Source organism: Manacus candei, unplaced genomic scaffold, assembly GCF_025592945.1.
Source record: "Manacus candei isolate 608988 ecotype Guabito, Panama unplaced genomic scaffold, ASM2559294v1 h1tg000005l, whole genome shotgun sequence".
In the NCBI taxonomy this organism is placed as follows: domain Eukaryota; kingdom Metazoa; phylum Chordata; class Aves; order Passeriformes; family Pipridae; genus Manacus; species Manacus candei.
In genome coordinates, this window is record NW_026138053.1 from 5,465,310 (window position 1) to 5,489,873 (window position 24,564).

A 24,564-nucleotide genomic window follows, 5' to 3' on the forward strand; every position below is an offset into this window, starting at 1 on the left:
GCCATTAGGATAACAAACTATCCTGATAATTACTGAACAGTTTTCATGGAATCTCCTCTGCTGCAAATGATTAGTTAAACTTTGGAGACTTTTGTCAAAGATTGCTGCTGTAATTTTAACCAAAAATTAGTTAGGAAAATTCTGGTTTGTGTCAGCATTCAGACAAGGTAATTTTGACAGTATCTTTACTTATTATTGGATAGTGTATTATTTGGTCTGCAGCTTTCAGAAAGATCTGTTAATTCGTTGAACATCTAGACTAAAACACTAACCTTAGAAGCTCATAGCTTTATTTTTTCTCCAAAAAAGTTCAATGTTATGCAAGTTTGTTTGAAAGTAACTGAGTGTTTCATCTTGAGATGAAAATCCAAAATTAGTAGACAGTTTCTGTTATTAAACAGGAATCATTTTTTTTAAAAAAAAATTCCAAAAATATTAAATGTTTCAAACATATTAAAAATTAATCAGTGTGCAGTGGTAGGTTTTAATTATTAATAATTCTTTACTGCAGGCCAAATATGTAAGATGACAGGGAATTGTAGGTTGTAATATCTAGAAAATAAAACTGAGTCCCAGTAATGACGTTGAAGGGGTGGTAAAATGTTATGTTAAATTTTGAGTTGGAGAAATGAACACATTTCAAGGTGTACAAGAACAGGGAATTACAAATACACCTGGCCAAAGATGGATGCACATTGATGGCAGGGAGCAGCGACACCCCTACCTGGGTCATTCCGGGGACTGCTGCCTGCCCGGCTGGGCTGGGCCCAGCTGCCTCTGTTCTGTCCCTGCTGCAGGGCTTGTGGGGATGCTCTGGGTTACTGGTTAGTTAACCTGTAGCCTCATGGTCTCCAATCCCTCCTACTCCTTGCAGTTTTTTTGTCAGTACAGGTTTTGGGGGTATTGCCCCACTCAGTGCAGCAGGTGAACATTAACGTTTGCCCAGTCTTGGAACCGGGGTGGGAATCGCCCTTTAAAAGCATTTCTTTGTTTCATTTGGTTGCTCGGTACCTGGTTTGTGTTTCACTGGGTGTGGGAGGAGGGTTCTGTGTTTTCTGGCACTTTTCCATGGCCAGGCTGTGTTCCATCAGTTTCCAGTGCTATTGTTACTCTGTTTTCAATTGGTACCTATGCTGACTTGGCACTTCGCTTGATTTAAAGAAGGCTTTAAAAAAGTTCTGTTACTATGCTATGACTTTTCTAATAAAATGGTCCTACAGATGTAACTTTGTGCATTTTAACATTTTCTTCTTTCAGGACTTTTATTCTAAATGACACAGAATTGCTGTTTAAAAATCGCTTCAGTTTAATTTGTTTTCTCAAATGGAATTTCAATACCATTGACAGGCATTTCACTCTTGGTTTTGCAGGTTGATGGGGGGAAGAAGGAGAATTTGTGTTCTGTTGGTTTCTGTTTGGATTTTTTTGGTCTTTTTATTTTCACCTTGGTTTTCTAACAATTCATAGTCCAAGGAACCCAAAGATGTACATGCTCTGAGACCTTAGGTGGCACGATATTTATGCCTGACTCGAAGAATGTGTTCACTTATAACATACTAATATGGGTGAAGGTGCAGGCACACATCTGAATTTTCTGGTACCCTGCTACAAGCATTACTTACAAGTGAAAAAAGAAGTAGTACTGTGGAGATACAGTCTGTCCCTGTTTTGGATATTTGGAGATTTCCCTTAGATGGATATTTTTGACAAAGAAGTTTTATGTGTTATTCTTTGGTCAAATTAATTAAGGCTCAAGTCAAACCTTCCAAATTAAGAGCATAAGGAGTTTTTTTACAGTTAAGGATAAACTGTGCTGATGTGCCCTGTATAAAAAGAAATACAAGGTGCTTTTTATCATGTACAAAAGATAGATGTGCTCAAGTGTTCTGTGGGTTATGAAACATTTCTGATAGGAATGTGTGTCTGTCCATGCAGTTTGATATACATATATATTTATGTATACATTGAGTGTTTTCAGTAGAATCTTTGAAGAAGAAAGAAAATGGAGCATGAGGAACTAAGCACCACTCAAGTAAAAGTATTGTTATAATTTTCAGAAAATATTTCTTTATGAACTGGTAGTTTTATTGCACAGGGGCAGTACTGTTTCTCCTGATATGTTTTTTTTTCCCCTCAGTTACAGTCTCCTGGGCTTTCACATGAAGGGAAGGTGGCAGGGTCCACACCGACTGCAGCTGGGAACTTAACCCAGTGTTTTGGAGTGTTAGACACCTTCCTCTGTGTTCACGGTTCCTGTTCTCTGTTTGCTTTAGCTCAAGCCTGGGAGAACATGATGAGTGCCTCAAGCCAGAGCCCTAACCCTAACAATCCTGCTGAATACTGTTCTACTATCCCTCCTTTGCAGCAGGCTCAGGCCTCGGGCGCCCTGAGCTCTCCACCTCCCACTGTCATGGTACCTGTGGGAGTTCTAAAACATCCTGGAGCAGAAGGTAAGAGGACTTCTTTTTATTTTCAGTTCACCTGTAGCAAGAATTTGGAAAATATCTGCACTTCATCCATTCCAAATACTCTAGCTAATGGCAGTTGTGATATTCCTGCTGTCAGCAGAGACATCAGGTCTTTAAGGGCAAATAAATTGTTCTCAGCAGTTGTGTTTATACGTGGTGCTACCGTAGGGAATGCACTAGGTGATGTCTTAAGTCCCTTAAAGTCCACATTTCTATTTCTGTACTAAAAACTCACAGCTAATGTTGCTGTGAGATCTTAAATCCTGTTTCTCTTACATTCTCCCCAGTGGCTCAGCCTAGAGAACAAAGGCGTGTTTGGTTTGCTGATGGGATATTACCCAATGGAGAAGTTGCTGATGCAGCAAAACTGACAGTGGCTGGGACAACTTCCACAGGAACCTTGGCAGTGTCACATGATCCGTCAAAGCCCATGGCCAACAACTCTTTATCAGCAGAAGTAAGGGAGCCTTACACTGTTCACCACTCAAAATACCTCCTTGCCTTGGCCATGAACAGTATATGAGCAAGGAAATCTGCTGAGGCTTGTCTTAGTTTGTTGTACTGCAAGTGTCCTCCTTATTTTAATGTTTGCAGAGTGCTTAAAAGACCGTGTATTTGGAACTGAAGTGAGGTTTTATGGGGCAGAGCACTGACCAGTGTTTGTTGTCTGTGTGGCTTCCAAGTGTTTGGCTGTACAACCTGTGTGTGAAGGACATTTGTGTAATACACGTTTTTAAAAAGGTGTGTCATGGTCAGTAAGGAGTTTGAAACAGTAAGATTGTCATGGCATGAATCAGAAGAACGCTATGCTTGTCATAAAATGATGTATGCAGGCAAGTGCAGATATAGTGTAACAATGTGAAGTCCACCATACCACATGTGAGTGGAACTGAGACTCCACAAAAAATTCTGATAGGTACATACAGGTTTTGTGAAGAAATGGAGGTGTGTGGTGATAGAGAAGGGAGCTGCAACCTCTGTCTAAGCAGACTTTTCAGTAGTAGTTCACATACAGGAGTCATCACACGATCATCTATTGTTAAAGAGCCAAATTACTTGGTGTTGCTGGTTCTCCAGCAGACTCCTTCACCTACATCTGTAGTAATCTAGTAGTCTAGTCAGCCAACTCTTTCAGTTTTATCATTATTACTTTTGTAATGTTGTCCTTCCTTGTTGTTTCCTTCTTGTAGACTGATAATGCCTCTGTATTCTCGGGAAATATAACTCAGGTTGGCAGTCCTGTTGGCAGTGCAATGAATCTAATTCCTGAAGATGGGCTTCCTCCAATTCTCATCTCCACTGGAGTAAAAGGAGGTGAGGGTATTATTTGGCAGCTGGCTTTTATGCTTACCAGTTTGCAATTAACCTAATGCTTACTGTGTTTGTTTTAAAAATAAGATGCTGGCAATATGCTGAGTATTTGAGGAAATTCTCACTAATTTGCTCCTGGGTAAATTTTGGGACACTCATTTCCACCATTGGTCCCTGTGAGCCTCTAGGAAGAGCCTCACCTTGCAGTGAAATTCCTGTAAGAAATAAAACACAAAGCAAAAAGAATTAACTTCAGTCCAGAAATATGTGCTAATTTCTTCACTAATCGGACTGTGGGGAATGTTTCACACAGAGATAGATTTTAATTAGTCCTATGAATATTCATGTTCCCTTCTCTGAAATGCTGTTGGAACATCAACTCTGTCTGAGGCATCCCTGAGCACTGCATCAACAACACTATTGCACAACCTGGCCCACAGTGAAGCTTTTAGTCATTGTGATGTCCCCTCCCAGAATATCCAAATGGAGGAGGCTTAAGGAAATTAAAAACTAATTTTTAAAAGATGAAAAAAATGTGTATTTGTTTATCTGAAATTGCTTTCCACAGTCTGATTCATGACATCCTTTAATACATTCCTGGAATTAACTTATTTTTTCATCTCTGGGTTTTTTTATTCCTATTAAATATTTTGCTGACACTGTGCATTTCTAATGTTAAGCTGGAAGTAACCTTTTATTACAGAATAGTGTCAGAACCAAAATGTGAGCAGCATTTAATTTCAAAACAATCTGTTCCCTCCTGTGTTAGCTGTTCATATGGATGCCTGATTGTTCAGTCTCCTCCACAAAAAAATGAGTGAAACTGCAATATGCTTTTCAGCTTTCATATAAATACCCTCACATAAATTGTATTTTGTATACTTAGTTGCTGTTGTTTCCTATGCTGTCACATACTGAATTTTCTTAGCAGCATTTTACTTCCCATATTCTAATTCTATTAAAAATAGAAAAACAACTTTTCATATTGGAAAGCAAAATTACCTTTCTTTCTAGATAATTTTAGCTGGGAAGGTTATACATTTCTTTCAAAATCTGTTTTCATCAGTGCAGCTGTTTTTTGTTAAAGTTTAACACTGAGTAGATTATAATCACAGGGATGAAAAATTTTAATTTGCTAATCATCTGAGTCTAATCATAGAGCACACTACAGACATCTTTGGAGTTTCATGTTGGGATCCATTTTACACTGGATTCAGACCTTCCATGATTATAAAAAATGCTGTTTCATGGAGTGTTCCCCTCTTTGTTACCTTTGTTGTAGGTAATGCACAGAAAGTGTGAGCTACCTGGCAAAGGAATAGACCATGTGTTGGTGTTTGTAGTCCAGGACTGATGCCCTTCTGCTATACTGTGCCATAAATAACAATTTTAACTTCTTTGTGGTTTGGGATTTCAGTTGACACCGTGACACATTTCCCAATTTGATTTCAATTTTCTCCTTCAGTTGATACCGAAAAATAGTTGATTTGTGAAACAAGCTGCACCTTTCTAAAGGGTGTACAGAGGTTGTTACATAAGTGCTATTAAAGTTTGAAAATAGCAGCCTAGGAAACAATCAGTCAAGCCAGCAATACTTAAATAAGTGTTTATTTAAAAGGTCAAAAGACTAAAAAGCATCAGAATTGGGGTTGTCTGATTATAATGTGGAGTCTGTACCAGTAAGTTAAGGATTTCATTGTGTGTTTTTCTTTCACAGACTACGCTGTAGAAGAGAGACCTTCTCAGATCTCTGTCATGCAGCAGCTGGAGGATGGTGGCCCTGACCCTCTAGTATTTGTTTTAAATGCTAATTTGCTGTCCATGGTAAAAATAGTAAATTGTAAGTTTTTATTATTAAATAAATTTTGGTCTATGGGAGGGGAAATGTTGTATATATTATTAGTAGGAACAGCAGCATTTTTATTTGGTAGGATAGTCTCTGAAAATGTGCACACTTTGACAAGTTTGTACTGAACCATATGAAGTTAAATGACAAAAGGCTCTTTTCTGGTGATTTAGACATCAGTGCAGATAATTTTGTGTAGCAAATATAAACTAGACTAATAGAGCCTCCAGCTTTGGAGATCTATGTCTCCTGTCCAGCTTGGTAGGGCAGGGTGTTTTATAACTTAATAAATTAAGATGTTTACAAGCCTTTCAGCATCTCTTAGATCGCAGTACAGTGTTTTGCATATGTATAAAAATGTAATACATGATAGAGGTTTTATTGAAATAACTTAATTCTCAGCAAATGAACTGTGAAGCTTAGAGCATGTGTCTGTACTGACATTCATGTGAAGCAGAACAGCACAGTGAGGTCTCATGAAAAGACCTGACATTCAGCTCTCCATCCTAAGAGAGATATCACTGTTGGAAGCCGGTGTAGCTGTCAGGATCATGGGATGCACAGCCAACAGCCTGGCCTCTTCCCAGACCCCTTCATTCACACTTCAGTCTTGTCCTTTAATTTGAATACAGAAACTGCTAAAAGTCTACTCTGTGCTGTTAATCCCAAGATCTCACAGGGAGCTGTAATGCTCTGGCTCTTCCTTAGCTGTAAACTGGGAATTATGGAGCTGCCTTTGTTCTGGGCGTGCTTTTCTTGCACGGTAGCAGATTTAGGATGTAATTTTATCTGTGTGACCGATAACACAACAATACTTGCTGTAAAACTGCCTCTTGCAAGAGCTATCTTCCTGCAGTGAAATTTGGGGCTGTGCTTTGAAATTCCACTCTCCTGAGCCCTGTTTTGCCTGTGCAGACGTGAACAGGAAGTGCTGGTGTTTCACTACCAAAGGCATGCACGCCGTGGGGCAGCCGGAGATCGTCATCCTCCTGCAGTGTTTGCCTGATGAGAAGTGTTTGCCCAAGGATATCTTCAACCACTTTGTGCAGCTTTACCGGGATGCCTTAGCAGGTAGGAGTGCTCGCTGTTAAAGATGGTCTGGATTGGGTCATGCTGGCTCAGGTGCATTTCTGTCACAGCAAACAGCTGGTTTTGTATAGAAGGGTGTAAAAAGAGAATGAGGATTGAAGCCCATAGGGGGATGAGTTCTTATTGTTTGTTAGTACCCAGTGTTATCGTCATCTCACCAAACAAAGGTATTGATGAGCTGCTGGCAAGCTGGGGAGCTGCTCCAAAGATCTTCCAGCCAGGAATAAAGTTTTGAGAATTCTCGTGGATACTGTGTTCAATATCCCCAGACTAGGTAGTTCAGAAGTTTGATTCCCACAGTACCTGTGTATGTTGCCACATTATGGGGTTAATATTTATATTATAAAGTAATACAAATATATCTGTATATGTGTGCCTGGAATTATAGGGCATTGTAGACATTATCCCTGAATTTTGAATTTTTGTACCTCAGTTGCAAGATTTTTATGTAAACCTTTGGACATTTTACATCCGCTAAGTAAATAGGCTTCCACTTCTAGCTGTTGTTAGACTTCAGAATTCAAAAATCATTGCATAAGGAAAAATGCAAGTGTTTCGTTCCACTGATTGGAAAATAAGCTAGTTTTCCAGAGATGAAATTAGATCACATTAAGGTTATGTGCTGAAAATACCTTTACAAAGGGTTCTGCTTATAATTTGCAATGCCTTGAGAGTGACTGAATCCAGTAGTTTAATAAAATAATGAAAAAGATCTTTGTTTCCTAAAATGTCTTGATACAACAAAGGTCAGCTTGTTCAGAGAGGTTGCCAGGTTCAGAATGTATTATTATCACATGTGATAATGGATCTTGTGTACACTGCAAACAGCTACCTTTCCAAACCTCAATTCATTTGCAATTCTTCATCTTCTGATTATGTTATTCAGAGAGAGATAGATATGAAAAATTGCAAGCATGTGTATATAAATATATATATATATATGTATATTGCAGATAGAAATCCAGCTTGGTGTGTATATTGCTATGAAGTTCTGTATAATTACACTACAGAAATACATAATTTATAACTCCTACATAATGTATTTGGAATTCTTCTTTTAGTACTGTAGTGGTAGTAATTTGATATTCTACAATTCTACTGGTGCAAAGAGCTGCTTAGTATTGTACAATTCTTAATCAGAACACAAATGTCACTGTTTAAGAATTCCACTTAGTGTTTTCTTGTGATAGGACTTGCTCTGTGTTGTATTTCAGACATGAAGTACAAGTAGACACCTTCACTTGCAATAGAATTACCTCCAGGTTTTGTAGATCATGGCACCTTGGTGAGCTCCCATAGCACTTTGGAATGCTCTCCCAGTATTGATCCTTTTTTCTTTCCAAGGCACAGATTGTTTGAGAGGGAGAAGTATATGTCAACATATTTGTAACTCTGGCTTTTTTTAACTTTATCCAGGCAGAGAGACAGGATGGGATGCTACAGGGTTTCAGTTTGCTCTCTGTAATCCCTTGGAAGTGTTTAGCAGTTTTCCTGCTGTTGTATATGGAGCTGTTCATTCCAGAGGTCCTGCACCTCTCCTAGGATGAGATGATGGACATTTAGAGCAAATGAGAATTCCTATTAGAAGTTAGAGACTATTTAAAACTCTCTACCTCACCTTTTCATTTTTCATTACATAATGGATTGGCTTACATTTGTCATGTCATCAGGAAACTTAAATAAATTCTGTGGTGTTTTTTATTTGTTCCCTTTAGTAAAAATTTTCTTTTTAAAGCATCTTCTTAAAAATAAAAAAAGGCTGCACCACCCTGAGCCTTCATTAGTTTTGTTATGGGAAGTCCCCAACATTAAGCTGTGCTCTGGGTGTAGGACTTTCTAACTGTAGAACAGAGAGATTTTGAAGGAAAAATGGCATTTTTCACTATAGGTTGTGTGCATGTGAATTATAAGAAACTAAAGTTGTCAGTTAAGGCAAGTATTAGTTGCTGCTCACTTTTCATCACTTTAGTTTTCCTCTGGCCCCTCTGTCATCCAGCTCCCTGCTGTGTTGCTTCTCTTGTTTTGAAATTGGAAGCTAATGATTTCTGTTGTGGCTGTAGTAGTTGTACTGTTGTGGTAGTAATCCCATGATTATCCTTGTCTGTTGGCTATAAGCCTGACAGTGAATGGAAAAATGAGAACTTCTGTCCCTCTGAATGGGTACTTTGAGGCAGTTGGATGTGTTAATACAGCGCTGCCAGATCTGCCCTAGTGCATCAGCTCTTTGGTGGAATACAATCAATGCTACTGTTACTTCTGGAGTGAAAATGTAAATCTGGCAACTGCATGAAATGGCTTTGTGGTCACCCTGGGTTTGGGAATATTCTGTGTGAGGGTGGATCTATCCCAGACACAGTTTATGTATTTTTCACCCAACCTGGTTTTAATTAAATATGGTGGTAGCTAATGCAGAGCAGAGCTATAAAAAGGCCCAAAAAGTAGATGTTCTGAACAGAGAAAAGGTTAACTGAGTGAGTAATACACCCCTGCTTCTGTTATGTGAAAGGATGGATACAAAATCAAACATCAAATAAGGTGTGTGAGTCATGTTTGGAGGACTGCCACAGACTAGCCTGAAAAAGTTTTGGATACTGGCAGCAGCTACTCACTGATAGTAAGTGAAGCATTATGGCCTTTGCCAACAGGAGTAAGTTCTTTCCAAATTACTTGCTGATGTGTTTCAATAAAAAGATGCTCAGCATGGTCAGAACTTTGAATGTGGAGTTTCACATGATTTTTTCTCAGTGCTGGCATCCACTACAGATGTGTTGTGCCGTCAAGGTACAGTCGCGGTCTTGTCTCTTCTGTGGCTCTTTGTGGCTCTTGGTGTGACAGGGCCTGGGTTTGTGTTCCTTCTCCAAAGAAAATGTGCTCATTTGCTCTTGAAGAAAATCCATGTGGCAGGGTTGTTCACAGGTAAATACTGCTTTGGATCTCTTGCTGCAGAACTGGGGTGCTTGGGGTTTTCAGGGTGCCGGCACAGTGCTGGTACTTGGCAGTTCTGGCTGTTCCTGGTGACAGTGGAATGAGGCTGGACAGATGTGAGCTGACTTCCCTAAGCCTTCCCTGAGACTGGATGCCAATACCACCTTTGTGACCTGGTATTAACCAAGAGATAGAAGGATACATTAGGAATTTAACCTTACTATTTTTGGTAAAAGCACCTACCTGGCTTTACCACATATTGAGGACAGTAAAAAAAAATGCAGGATTCTTTTTTTTCCCTTCTACCTTTCCTGGTATAGACTATTTTATCTGAGTCCAGAAGGGATTGCCAAACAACTATGTAAAGTACATTGTCCATCAGAGGAAGATAACTAAGTGAAGAATTCAAACCAGCATGGATCACAGTTGAAGGGAAATCACATCAGTGGAGAAAAGCATGTTTTTTTTAAAGGACTTTGTAGAGATGCTCAAGATTTAAAGTCAAGGATAACCCAGCATAACTGAGAAGAGAGTAAGTATTGACCTCCTGCAGAACTACTTTAGATGCATCATGCACACCTAATGCATTTCCTAAATAATGTCAGTTGTCTGATGTCAAGTGCTGGAACTTAATAAAAGGAAAGGCACCTTTCTGCTCACTCTGAGATTACCTCTTTAGAAAGGAAGTTGTGATATTTTTTAAATTAAATTACATGCTTTTGAGAAGGATAGCTATTTTTGAAAGCTTTTTCTGACACCTACACTTTCTCTACAAGCTTCTGAAACACAGTTCTGTGCTTAAAATGTGTAATGGTGCAGTGGGTTGGGTTTGACAATGTAATAGCAGCTTCTCAGGGGGGCCTTGGCTTGGAACCACCTTCAGAGATGTGGCAGGAAAGGCTGACAAACCCTGGTCAGTGCAGAAATGTTTGTGGGGCCCAAAGAGGCTTTTTGACTTGGGTTTGCTGATTGAAAAGGGCACTGGAGAAGAGAAGTGTGTAGGAAAACACTTTGATTCTTCCCGTGCTGTCCACGTCCAGGCTCTTGCATGCTCTTATAAATAACAAATTGCAGCACAACTACCTAATCCCAGTAATTTGCCCTCTTAAAGCAGTGGTAACCTCTTGGAGCTTGCACTGTGCAAGCTACTCGTGTCAGAAGGAGTCATTTATAATGCTGTGGCTTATGGAAGGAAAGGGCTGAACAGCTGAGTTGCAGATTCCACTCTAAGGGTTTTTTTTCACGTTTCCGTTGGCTGAAAAATTCTTATTAAGGCATCCCAGGCGTGTGAGCCTTGGAGCTCCATCTCCTGAAACGGAAAAAATAAGGAGTCATCCCCTTCTGCTGCAGCACTTGGCACCAGTCTCGAGTGGAAATGTCTGATTGCTTTGTCATCGCAGTGGGCAGTGCCACACGTCTGGGATCTGCATGGGGCTGTACAGCTGCACTTTGCCTGGCCTCTTCCACACAGAAAAGGTGCAGAATCCCGTTCAGGTTGGCAGTTCACATCCCTCAGACACTTCAAGGGTAGAAAGGATTATTATGGTCATGTTGGAACCGAGAACCTCACCAAGGAATGTTACTATCAGGCCTGTAGCTTCTATTTGGGTAGGAACAGATGGGAAGGGGAAAAGGAATTAGAAATGAAGAAGAGGCGATTAGTGAGGGTAGGTGGGAACTGCAAAAGCAAATGAGTGCCAGCAGCTATTTTAGATAAGTGCAAATCTTCTGTGAGCACCAGTGGATACACAGATTTGCACTAGCAGGATGCCCAAGGTGGTGCATTGGTGTATTCACTGAGCAGGCAACAGTGTCACAGCACCCCTGACAGATGTGCGTGTGGCATGGGCAGGATCGGTGACTCTCAGCAGCTGACAACACTGGATGTGGCTCTGTTAATCATGTTAGGTGGACCAGTAGATACTTTTCATCAAGTATGCTCAGCTGAGCCACTCACTGTCTCAGTTGTAGCCACTCTGGGAGTTCTGGAGTTTGATCTGTCAGCTCTGGGTTGTGTGGGTCTGTAAAATAGAGGTTGGCTTCCAGGACAGTGACAAGCACTGAATGACCTGTACCCTGCTATGGGATGTCTGAGCTGCCAAAGCCCGTCACCTTCTAGCAGAGAACTTGAGAACTCAGTTTGTGCAGCACTTTGTGGGTACAGAAAAAAAAAGTCCACTAAGGTGCCTTCAAATTTGAATAATGAGGAAACCCCTGAGAATATTTGTTAGTTGGAGTATGAAAGGAGCCTTTTGTTCAGAGGCCTGGCAGTAGCTCTGTTTAAAACTGGACAGCCCAAGGTCAGGTGAAGGAAGCAATACTCACTGGTGATTGTGCCAAGGGCATCTGGAGGGATGCAAAGTAGCATGGCCACATCTCCAGAGGGAGGGCTGGAATAGCTGTGTTATTCTAACAGATTGTATTACTGAGGATTTGTTCGTGTGTGTGTCTCGTGTGTAAAAGGGAGAAAGGCTCCAGTTACTTTCCAGTGATTGTGCACACTGGAGACATGCACATCACTGCCTTGAGTTCAGATATACTCCATTATGAGGTGGTGGGGAAAGAGCAGAAAATCTGCTTAGCAGTCTGCAGGTGGGAAAGCCTGGGATTGCTGCAGGAGCCCAGGAGGTCTGCATGAGTACCTCAGTCCCGTGCAATTCCTCAGGAGTGGTGTGATCAAGCACACCATGCTCTCTGAAACGACTCGTGTTTTTCTTTGAGAGCAAATCAGCACTATTAATATTCACATCTTCCTATGGAGAATTGTGATCAGCTGTTCTGTACATTATTTGCACGCTGTTGTTGTCATTTGATAAAAGGAATCACACCATGGTTCTTTGCTTCAACGTTAAATGCTGTGTTGGATGCTGTAATAGCCTAATCAACATTCAGACTCAGTCAGCCATTCCAGTGTAAACATTTTTGGAAATTAAGAGCATCAAAGAGTAAAAATGTGAATAAAAATTAGTGGTGCTTCTCCCCTGTGTCTCTCAGTTGCATTTTACATTAAGTGTACTAATGAAATAAACACTCTTTTGTGTAATTCTTGAAATGACCCAGATCTCCAGTACGTGTCTGAGCAGGCACCCCAGTGGTTTGCCTAAATGGAAGGACAACCAGTGGGCATTAATTGTTTGACCAGGTGCACAGCCCTCCTTAAATTGCAGCTGAATAGAAAAGTTTGGTTCAGTCAGCAGCAGCTTCTGCAGTGGAAACCCCTTGAGTATCTGAGAGATACTGAAAACAGGCTTTCTGTGGGTGTTTTTGTAGTGCCAGGGGGAAGTTGCAGGAACCCTTTCCTTGGCAGCAATACTGGCCTGAGCTATCCTGTGATACCCTGTGCTCTCCCTGGCACAGGTTGCCCAGAGAAGCTGTGGATGCCACATCCCTGGGAGTGTTCGAGGCCAGGTTGGATGGAGTTGGAGCAACCTGGTCTGGTGGAAGGTGCCCCTGCCAACGGCAGGGCCTTGGAATGAGATGAGCTTTAAGGTCCCTTCCAACCCAGGCCATTCTATGATTCTATGAAACAGGCAGATCACAGGAAAGATTGAGGCAAATCCCTCCCTGCTCCCCAGGAGAGGTTGGATGTCTGTGTTGTTGTTTCAGGTGTGATTAGTACACAGAAGTGCTTCAGGAAGCAAAGTGAGTTTAATATGGATTTTTTGGTTTCCCTTCTGAAAAACTCCTGACATTCTTGATACAGGCTCTCAAACTAGTGAAGTAATGACCTTTTTGTTTCCATAGGTAACATTGTTGGCAACCTGGGACACTCTTTTTTCAGCCAGAGCTTCCTCGGAAGCAAAGAACACGGAGGCTTCTTGTACGTTGCAGCAACGTATCAGTCCCTGCAGGACCTGGTGCTCCCAACCCCACCGTACCTGTTTGGCATCCTCATCCAGAAATGGGAGACTCCCTGGGCTAAAGTGTTCCCCATCCGGCTGATGCTGAGGCTCGGAGCCGAGTACAGGCGTAAGTACCAGGCGCTGAGCTGCAGTAACTTCTGCAAGTTTGTCCACCGGGATGGGCCAAAAATTGGATGTCTTGCCCATCTGCAGTTTTAATTGGCACATGTCATAAATCTGAATTACCATGAAAATGATCTGCTGTTAATTTTCCCCAGAGCTTTTTCCCAGAACAGTTCAACAAAATAAGTTTTAGAATGTGCTTTATAGGGATTTGTAATTTTAACTTTTGAAGTTTCGGGAACAGTGTGAATTTTTCAGAAAATACCTACGTTGCCGGAGAGCAAAAAGAAAATCCTAAAATTTTCTTTCTGAGGATGAAGACTGTAGGTTAAACTTGTCCAAGGAAACGTTCATGTTAAAGATGTGTAGGGTTTTTTGTGTACCCATGAGGTTTTTTTAAGTAGTGCATTTATTCCCATCAATGTTTAGAAAAACAAACAGAATGCTCATATTTTGGATGTGACATCTGCTTTTTAGCACAGAAAGAAATGTTTTCATAGTGACAAACAGAAGTACCTGCTCTGACACATTGTGAAGCCGGGCTTTGCATCGTTTCCATAGCTGTGGTTTGGATTTAGGCACATTCCCATGTGCTGGGGCAGTTGTGACTGCAGGTCACTTCCTCACTGTCTTCCTGGAAGGTGCTGCATTTGTGTCCCAGGTTTCCTGGGTTTCCTTCCATCCTGTTTTCTGGTGGAACTGTCAGATTTCAGCCATTTGTGCAGCCCTGCTGGCTCTGCAGCAGATCAGATCAGCTCAGGAGTCCCTCTGGGCTGCTGGATTTGCAGAAAACATCTGCTGAGCATCCGCAGATCAGCCGTACAGCTCGGGCTCAGGGAATTCGGGGCATCTGGGATGTAGCTGAGCTGCTGCTCACAGACACGGGAAATTCAGCCCTTGTCGGTGCCTCAGGGCACTGAGCACGAGTTGGTCGCTGTGTGGGGGCTGTGGTGCTTTCAGACACTTCACCGGTGTGCAGAGGCTGGAGCTGATTTCCATCAGGAAATCCTCACGGTGTTAATTCAAACCTGCTGAGCACTTTGCAGCCCCTTCTGAGCACACTGGGAGCTGTGGAGATGTGTGGCATTTGGGGAAATCAGACTGACTGTTTGCCTGAGGATAGTTTAGGAACCTTCCTTCAAACATGTGTTTAGGAAGCCTTGGCAGTGTGTATCACTGCATGAGTCATGATCCAAGCATTGTGATGGCTCCTGCTGCAACATAACGTCAGGCAGCCAGATCCATACACTGCCCTCGGAATTGCATCACAGATGTTTTACAGGTATGGCCAAGCCAGCCAAGGAATGCAGGTATTTCACATTGCTGACATACCATAAATGGCCTTTTAATTGTTTTTGACATAGCCCTGTAGAGGTTGCAACCTTCTTATGAAACAATGAAAACAGCAAAGGAAATAATCTGGATTATCACTTGAATGTCACACCTGTCAGCTACAGAAGTGCAAGGCTTATGATGCTGTAGTGGAGAGCAGCAGGAGGGTTGTACAAAAAAAGGAAGAAACCATTTCCAAGGAGTAGTCTCAGAAAAGCATTTAGAAAGACCATCTTTGCCATCAGGGTCCAGATCACCAGATTCAGTCCTGCAGGGTGGCACTTGTCAGCTTTCCACATAATTATTCCTGTTTCTGGGGCCATGACACGTATGGAAGATGCATTATAGGCTTAAATCCTTCTGCCCTTTTGCTTTTCAAACACTGGACTCTCCAGCCTCTTCTTTAGTTGCTGCTCCCCACATTCAACTGAGGAGGTGGCATTTGAGTCTGGTTTGCAGGATCTTGGTATGTAAATTACAATCTGACCTGTTGTGTTTTGTTTTATTCCAGTTTATCCCTGCCCACTTTTTAGTGTCAGATTCCGTAAGCCTTTGTTTGGAGAGACTGGACACACGATCATGAACCTCCTTGCAGTAAGTGCTGCCGGGGAATTTGCATGTTCCGTCCCTGGGAGTCCCATCAGCGTGGGGAGAACTGAACTCCTGCTGCACTTGGCATCAGGTTTAGAAGATGCCAGGGGAGATAGTGGGGATTTGGATGAATTGCTGATAGTGGGTGTGAGCTTTCATCAGCACAGTGAATTGTAACCCAAATCAACATCCTAAACCTGGCCACCAGAGGATGTTTGGATGTTGAAATAAGAGCATTATTTGCTCAGATTGCTTCCTCAGAAGTGCTGGGTCATCGCAGTGTGCAGTCACAGCTCTCTGATTACACAGTACTTCAACTGAAGGGAAGTTATTATCTCTTCCTACTTTGCAAATATTTTCAATATAGAAAATTCTCCTTGAAGCATGACTTAAATCTCACTGCTGGAAAAACTAATATCTCCATCCAGTAAAGTAACAGAACACAGAGTCAGGTTGTGTTATGTACAGTGATGATATTCAAGGCTGGAGAAAATTAATTTGGATGTAAGAAAATGAGTGAAATGACTTACACTGACTTACAATCACGATTATGGTTTTTGTTTGTGTACTGCAATTACACAGGTGACAGGCTGTGGTGTCCCTGTCCCTCCCTGCCTTTCAGTCACTGATTACAATTATTTGAATGAGTTAACTAATAGTCACCAGGATAGTTATGAAACCTCCAATGTTAATGATGATCATTGTGCCTAACTTAAAAACTTGTTTTAATTACCAGGACTTCAGAAATTACCAGTACACACTGCCTGTGGTCCAAGGTTTAGTGGTTGATATGGAAGTCAGAAAAACCAGCATCAAAATTCCTAGCAACAGATATAATGAGGTAATGCTTATAATTCATACATTTCTCTACAGTTTCTTTGTGGTTGGAGTACCTGGGATCTAAAGGAATTTTTATTTTATTCACCACCACTAGGGAAAACTGCCTCAAAAGCAAATAGTAAGTGCAGGATGCACAGAGCTTTTGGAAGTGAATGAGGGTGGCTGCGCAGGAAGAACACAGTTCCATTCAGTATTAATTAAACTCCTACACTTGTCCTTCAGGTTTTTGAACTGTTTACATATAAAGTGTAATATGTTTGATTTGAGCAAATAGATTGACAAACTTTACACTCGAGGTAAACTAGGAAGAAAAAATGCATTAGCTTTTCTCATCTATGCTGCCTCTTCCCACTCAAAGCATTTTGTAGTATTTGTTGGATTGCTGATTATTTTACGTAAAATTTCCCTCAACAGCTAAATTTTATACTTGATTTCTGGTGTGAGAAAATCAATCAGCATCTGTAGGAGTTAGTGCTGCTGAGAAAACTGGGGGAGGAGGTATTTGAACAGTAATGAAAGAGAACAGTGGAGAAGGTGATTGATTTTGTGTTCTGTCTGAGGAGAAGGGGGTAACTTGGTACTTTGAAACCAATCAGAGCTGGGGAGAGAGCAAACCTCCCAGGCAAATGGTATTTACAAGAGTTCTTGTAAGATCAGAGCAGAATTGCAGCTTTATCTCAAGAGGGAATTCCCCTACAAGAAACATTTGAGTAAAATACGTGAGAATAAAGAAATTTATTGGGAAAAAAAGATGAAGTGTTCTTAGGTGAAGTTTGAAGAAGATGAAATTGATGAAGCCAGAAGATAAAGGGTCTGTTAAAAGGTGTTTTAATTTTTGATGCAGTTGTGAGGGAATGGAGGAGGTCAGGGAGGTTTGTGTGAATTCAGTCTGGATTGGCACAGCCTGCAGTTCAGTGCCAGCCCTGCCTGGCCTTGCAAGTTGTCAGCTCCACTTGTGTCACACACTGAGCAGGGCTGGGAGGGACTTTCTGGGTCAGGGGACCTAATAGCAAAACCTCTGCCTCATGCTTGGGTTTTCTTTCCAGTGTCAAGCAAGGATTCAACTTTTTAAATTGAGAAAGAGTTATTTATTTAACATTATTGCTTGTGATCCAGTTGAAAGGTTGAATTAGTAGAAATTTTTCATCTGAGTTTAGTTTAAATTAAGAAGAATTAACCACAAGACTTTTTTTCCCATGTAAAGCAGTATTTAATTGGAAAAGACTGTCACTCAAACTATCTCAGAAATTAAAAACTCATTTAAAATTTCATGCATGGATTAAATGTGGAGAATTCAGCATGTAATTAACAAATTACACATTAATACGTAGTTTTATATAAATACATATTTTTGTCTTCAAATTATTTAAATTTTCTACAACTTACAGTGATCCTTCGTTGCATGTTTAGTCCCTCAGCGAAGGTGACTGTCATTTCTTAATCGGTTGTCTTCTAATGAAGCACAGTTGCCATGTCCATGTGCTGAAGGCAACTGCTAAGCTCCACAAAGATGGTTGTCCTGGAGCTAAAATCTTCTTTCTGGAGCATGACATGATAGACTGGATAATGAAATACACTGTTGTCTGATGCAAAATCGTAATTAAGTTTCCTCCCCAAACATTACACCTGTGCACATTTGTCAGTAGTGAGCATCAGCTAATGTTCCTGACACTATAATTAAAGTTTTGTGTTGGACTGAGGGAGACAGATGTGTTGTGTGTAGCCTGAATGCTTATCAGCTCCAGGAAGGAGAGGGTGGGAGTTTGAGTGCTGCTCAGAGATGTCAAATAATTCTGCATTTTCCTTCTTGCCAGGGTTTTCACTGTGGGGGAATTTGTGTAATTCAGTTTGACTTGTTTTCTTTTAAGCAAACATGTCATTTTCGAGTTTGAAACAAATTCCAGAGCTAGATGACTCCCTCTGTTTTCTTTTGGATCAAAAATCACATAGTTTGTGCCTGCCTGAAGAAGTAGAGTGGAGAGAAGGAAAGGAACTATATAATGTACAAGAGTGTTTTGCCAAGGCATGTAACTTGGTGTATGTCAGATGATAAGTAGCAAAACTGAAGGGCAGAGGCATCACAAATATTATTGGATGCTTTCTGGAGGCCTCCTTTGCAGAGAATTAAAATTCTTTCTGGATATCTATGATTTGGATCTTTTAGAAAAGTATTTTACCTGGAAACATTAATTCCAATTTCACCAGTTCATTCGGAGAGACACTGAAGCTTTGGTGTCTGGTCCTGGCAGAACAGGATGAAATGGCCCCAGTCTGAGTGCCCATGTGGCATTTATGATTTTATGTCCTAAGCGACTGGAGTTGTGTAAACAAGCCAGATATTTCCTCCCAGGGTTTTTCTAATGTTTTTTTTTCTGTGTATTTTTAAAAACTTACATAGCTCAGCTATCCCTTACACCATTTATCTTAACAGCACAAAAGGTGGCACTTTAAAGAATCCAGGCAGCAAAAGACCTGAACCCTCTTCTCCAAAGCAGTTTGTGGTTCCGAGTGCTGAAACCTGACGTGGGACCTGAGCACTGTTGGGAAGCTTGCCCTGTCCAATTGAACAGCTCCAAGAACCACCTGTTTCTGGAAGTGCCTGCTGAACTGGGTGGGAATGCTAACCCTTTGTGTTTGCAGATGATGAAAGCCATGAACAAGTCCAACGAGCACGTGCTGGCGGGGGGCGCCTGCTTCAACGAGAAGGCCGACTCGCACCTCGTGTGTGTGCAGAACGACGATGGGAACTACCAGACACAGGCCATCAGCATCCACAACCAGCCCAGGAAGGGTGAGAGGGGCTCAGCTCTGCCTGGGTGCTGCTGTCCCAGCGCTGTGGGGCTTTGGGAATCGGTCACAGCTGGGTTTGGTTCTGTTAGAGGAAATCATTCTGAGCGCTGGCATTACTGCTGGGCAGCTCTGTGAGTTGGACCTGCAATGTGAGGAGTAGTAACATATTGCCCCATGTGCTCTTCACCCCTTGGTGCCTTATTCCCCTTGCAGAACCCATGAGCTCAGGTGTCAGGGGCACACTGCTATGCAGGCTGTGTGCAGCCCACATCACACTTCTGTGGGTCAGTGGTGCTGTTCTCACTTTGCCCGAGATGTGCTTCAGCAACTTCAGAGATGAAGCAAACAGAAAATAAAGCACAGAGCAGTTGCTCCCTTGTCCCTGTGGCAATGCTGTTGGCACAGGACAGCTCAGGACTTGCAGTGCTCCAGAGGTCACAGTGCTGGAACTGGCTTAGGCAACACCTCTCCATTAATAATGAGCTGGCTTTGGCATTATTGGAGGTGCAGGTGAGGTTGTGGTTGCCTGTGCTTGACCTGCACTATGTGAAAGGAAGATCAGATTTAGTATGAGAGAAAGGCAAATAGGAATAACCAACAACAGCAGCAGCAGCATTTTAATAATGCAGCTTCAGGAAACTTCTCATGTTCACCTTAATTAGACCATCTGATTTCCAGGCTATATTTTTGTTACAGTAGGCTGAAAGGCTGCAGCAGCAGTGTGCTGAGAATTTAAATGTGGGTATGGGGAACATTTCTGGCAAAGAAATTTATACAATCTCCAAATGAGAACAAGACAGAGGCCGATGCTGGTGTTTTGCAAGTGTCCCCAGTCATTCCAGTGAGTACACTGGCATGGGATGTCACTCAGGACTCATGGTCTTGTCTGACTTCTGTTAACTTCAGGTGGGGGACAAGAAGAGGGATTCCCAGAAGGAATTTCATGATGCTTAGTAGTCATTTAAGATAATTTTACTTTGTCAGATGGCTCTGAGCTGTGGCCTTGTCAGTGGGTTGCTGTTACAGTGCAATCCATAAACAGCTCACACAATCTTTGCCAGCTGTGTGGGAACACTTAGAAGTTAATTATGTACTTGGTTACCCAAAATTAGTAATTCTGAAATTTAGAGGTGTTTAGGCAGGGAGAGTGAGAGTGATGAAAGAGGAGCATTCATTAAGCTTGACAAAAACTGTTGTCCAGTTTAGAAACAAACTGGGTGATTTGCCTTTGCATATCCAAGCCTATGATGTGCAATACAGTCACCATAATTCCAAGCAGCATTTGTCCTGATTTAGGTTAATCACCTCCCTGGCTGATAGAGCTGTGATACCTGATTCTTGTGTAAGGCATTGCTTTACAAAAGCCTCACTAACCCTCTCCTGTGGTTGTTACAGTGACTGGTGCCAGCTTCTTTGTGTTCAGCGGAGCTTTAAAATCCTCTTCAGGCTACCTTGCCAAATCCAGTATAGTGGAAGGTAAGAACTGAACTGCTTCTTAAAACACATTGCTTTCTTCTTACAGCTCAGCTCTGCAGCTAGCAAGGCTCTGTCCTATGCCTTGGGTCTTGGGATCATCTTGCTGCTTCAGCTTTATCCTACTTTTTAGCAAAAAACCATTTTGTTTCCCCTAATGAGGAGGAATGTGTGCAGACGCTGTAAAACAGGGTTACAAGAAAATGAGGGTAAAATATGAAATACCTGGCTTGGGAGCCTGTGACTGGTTCTCTGGTTTGGGTTGAATGAGGAAATCGTGAGCCTAAGATATGTGGAATGTGTAACCCACCAACCAGAAGAGGAAACCCTGCTGAACTTCCTGTGCTACCCACTGCTCTGCAGTGTGCAGGGTTATGAATGTGCATTGTTTATGTGCTTGTGTGTGGGCAGAGGAGAACATGACAAGTTGAGATTGTTGAGCTGGTACCTGTCTGATGTGGTTTGTTGTCAGATCACAGGAACAGAGGAGTAGCTGCTGATGGCATATGCTGGGCTGGGAGCTGTTAATGCCTGTTACTGAGCTGCACAGCTGTGCAGTCACCTCCCTGTAGCTGGGACAGTGCAGACAGGAGTGGGCTAGGAGTTCTCCTTACGGCTTGTGGTGAGGGATGGGAGGTGCCCACACGTCAGGCAGTGGGCACAGCTCCATGGGGGAGCTGTACATGGGGGAAATGTTTCACTTCTAAGTCATTTCTGCCCTAATTTGGTCTGGAGATGTGGTTTAGTGGTGAACATGGCTGTGCTGGGTTAACGGTTGAGGTCAATGATCTTGGAGGTCTTTTTCAAACATAATAATTCCATGAATCCAAAGTTCTGTATCTGTTGCCACTGGCAGGCAAGCCCTGATTTCTCAAACTCTGTCACTGCTTCCAGTGCCAACGGTGGTGACAGCAGAATGGAGAGGGGGTCACGTGAGGGTGGCCTAGAGCAGGTGTCAAATTTTGAGGCAAACTCCTGTGGCCATTGCTGTAGCTGACTTCACCTGGGAGCTGCCCTTGCCCTGACTGTTGTTTGCCTAGTCAGCACTCAGCAGAGCTGCATTTTGGGAATATGAGAGTTCAGAAATGTTTTTACAGAGCATTGCTGCCCATGATGCCTAAAAATGAACATTAAACCTCTGTGTTGCAAGCAGAGGAAGGATGTTTGGTTTTTTTCTATGTAGGCTCTGTTTGGTGTGGCTTATCTTGGCTTATGAGGATTTCTTGGTTCCCCAGATGGAGTGATGGTCCAGATAACTGCTGAGAACATGGACTCTTTGAGGCAGGCCTTGAGAGAGATGAAAGACTTCACCATCACTTGTGGCAAAGTGGATGCTGAAGACCCTCAGGAACATGTTCATATTCAGTGGGTAGAAGATGACAAAAACTTTAGTAAGGGGTAAGTAGAAGAGCAGTCACTTGACACTGGTGACCGATTCTGTTAAAATTTTTAATTGATCTTACAAAGCACATGAGTCTTCAAATCAATAGGAATTAAAAGTCTGTGCCTCTCTTTTGAGTTATAAGATGCAATTAATTGTCATGAAAATGGAATTGAGATACCAGAGCTTTGGGGCATCAATTTAGAAAATTGCCAATGCTATGGATTTTTTGCCATTGCCAATATCCAGTTATTGGAAACCACTAATCTGTGTCCAACACTCAGTGCTGAACCCTGCACACTGTGGTCACTTTGTTCTCTTGGTGCTTAGTTTGCATTAAGTAGAGCTGGAAATAAAATTGCTGAACATCAACAGGATCTTTGGACACTTGATACTTAAGCCAAAAGAAAGGTGGATTTGGCAGCTTAAGTATTTATGTCAGTAAAGTGCTGTTGGGATGTATTTGATATTTAAGGACTCAGCACCTAGAAAGGGTATTTCTGTAGTTTCAGGCTCTCCAGATCAGTCTTGGGTTTTGTAACCAAATCCTGGGCTGTGTAAGTCGTGTTTCAGGTATTGCTGGCCTGAGGAGTTTACAAATGAACAGAAATCCAATCTGTATGAAACTCCTCTTTGCAGTGGTAGCACCTCAGGGAGGTACCTCCCCCAGCTCTGGAGAGCAGCTTTGTTGGAAATGAGCAGCTGGTTTGTGCACGTGACCCTGTTCAGGGGCTGCCCTGATTCCAAGGTAGTTCTCTCCTGGGCTCTGCCCAGCTCGTGTCTTCTGCTGCGTGGGAACTGACCCTTCTCCCTCCCTTTTGCAGCGTTGTGAGCCCTATTGATGGCAAATCCATGGAATCCATAACCAGCGTGAAGATATTCCACGGCTCAGAGTACAAGGCCAACGGGAAGGTCATCCGGTGGACAGAGGTGAGTCTGTCACACCCAACTGCACATGAGCCAACAGCAGCACTGGGGCTGCAGCCACAGCCTCCTCTGCCTTGGACCTGATCACCCAACTCACCAAAATGAGAGCAGCAAATGCTCCAGAACAATCCTGTGTTGCCTTTCCTGCCTGCGAGGGCAGATACCATGCCAGGATACAACATCCTCCCACTGCTGTTACCCCAGCCTGTGCTGCTCTGGCCCCCTCTGCTGACAGGGGTGTGGAACAGGGGGGGGACAAGAACAGCACTTGGTGACTGCATTACACAAGGGAACAGCTGCTTTCATCTGCATTTGAGTTAAAAGCTGCCTTTTTACACGGAGACAAATCTTAATATAAATTGTTTTTTAAAAATGTTATTTCGAGCCACCTTCTCTGAAATGGTTCATGTTAAAATGAAAGTGCTGTGGCATCAATCACTTCAAAATGCTTGCACAGCTGATGTTACCTGTGACTGTCAGCACACAAATGCTGATGTCAGAAGTTTTCTTCAAGTGTGTCACTCTGCAGCTTGCCACCTATGTGTCCTTTTTTTTCCCAGGTCAGAGGGGCTCAAAAGACAAGTTCAGTGGCAACGGTAGCTCAGATCTTCAGGCTTGTGCTAAAAATGTAATGTTTCTGAAATTACCATCTGTTTAAAAGCAGTTTTTCATTAAAACTTGGTGCAATACATACTGAATTTCCATAGTGAGGTTTTTGACCAGATCTCAGAGGACAGGACTATTTAAATCTTTCTTCTGAAGTTTTTTTATTTTTTTCTCCCCTAAGGTGCCTTGTCTTCAGGGGCTTTTGCTGGCCTTCTCTGAACAGCTCTTCTTTAAGTCTTCATTTGTAAAAGTTTAAATGGCATGTCAGTAACCCAATTTTCTAGAAAAGCCAAGTGTTATGTCTTGTGTTAACTCTTCCCTTCAGGTGTTTTTTCTTGAAAACGATGAGCAACACAACGGTCTGAGTGACCCAGCTGATCACAGCAGACTGACTGAAAACGTGGCAAAGGCTTTCTGTCTGGCTCTGTGTCCTCATCTGAAACTGCTGAAAGAAGATGGAATGACTAAGCTGGGTCTGCGTGTCACACTGGACTCGGATCAAGTAAGTCTTGAATAGTTTTGGTTTAACTGGGGGGTTGTTCCCCAAAGAGGGAATACAGCACGTTAACCAGAATGTTGAAGAAGTACCCACAGCAGATGCTGATCAGGTGGTGCTGGCTGTTGTTTGGTGTTTTGGGACATCTGTTAGAGCTGGAAAGCCAGTGCCCAGCCTGAATTAGCACAGGCTTGACCCCCATATGGCATGAGCAGCACCTGCTCTGTGCTCAGAGAAGGCTCTGAAGTGGCCTTTTCACCAGCAATTCAAGATAAGAGTGTATTAAACATGCTCCTGTGTGAGCACAAACCATTGCTCACAAGGTGGCTGCTCCTATAAGATCCCACTCTGCATTTGAAGCTGAGGAATGGACAGAAGGTCCCCTGGAGGGCTCCACAGCCACAGCTCTGAGCGGAGCTGAGTCCCAAAGGACAGCTGGGCTGGGCTGGGAGCAGCTGGACTTAGTGTCACCCAGCTCCTAAACACTGCACAGCTTAAGCTGATAATGCTGAGTGCGGGTCCTG

The 24,564-nt window shown here is 42.4% G+C and overlaps 1 protein-coding gene across 1 annotated transcript in view; it reads left to right on the forward strand.

Moving 5' to 3' along the window:
• ZFYVE9 (zinc finger FYVE-type containing 9) overlaps positions 1–24,564 on the forward strand; it is a 56,738-nt gene that overhangs the window by 29,470 nt on the left and 2,704 nt on the right. The window contains exons 6-18 of the mRNA XM_051799420.1: positions 2,274–2,450; positions 2,756–2,925; positions 3,659–3,782; positions 5,497–5,619; positions 6,541–6,696; positions 13,384–13,608; positions 15,448–15,530; positions 16,264–16,368; positions 19,008–19,158; positions 20,553–20,633; positions 21,866–22,028; positions 22,836–22,941; positions 23,870–24,046. Coding sequence (XP_051655380.1) covers positions 2,274–2,450; positions 2,756–2,925; positions 3,659–3,782; positions 5,497–5,619; positions 6,541–6,696; positions 13,384–13,608; positions 15,448–15,530; positions 16,264–16,368; positions 19,008–19,158; positions 20,553–20,633; positions 21,866–22,028; positions 22,836–22,941; positions 23,870–24,046 — 1,841 coding nt within the window. The remainder of the gene's footprint in view (positions 1–2,273; positions 2,451–2,755; positions 2,926–3,658; positions 3,783–5,496; positions 5,620–6,540; positions 6,697–13,383; positions 13,609–15,447; positions 15,531–16,263; positions 16,369–19,007; positions 19,159–20,552; positions 20,634–21,865; positions 22,029–22,835; positions 22,942–23,869; positions 24,047–24,564) is intronic.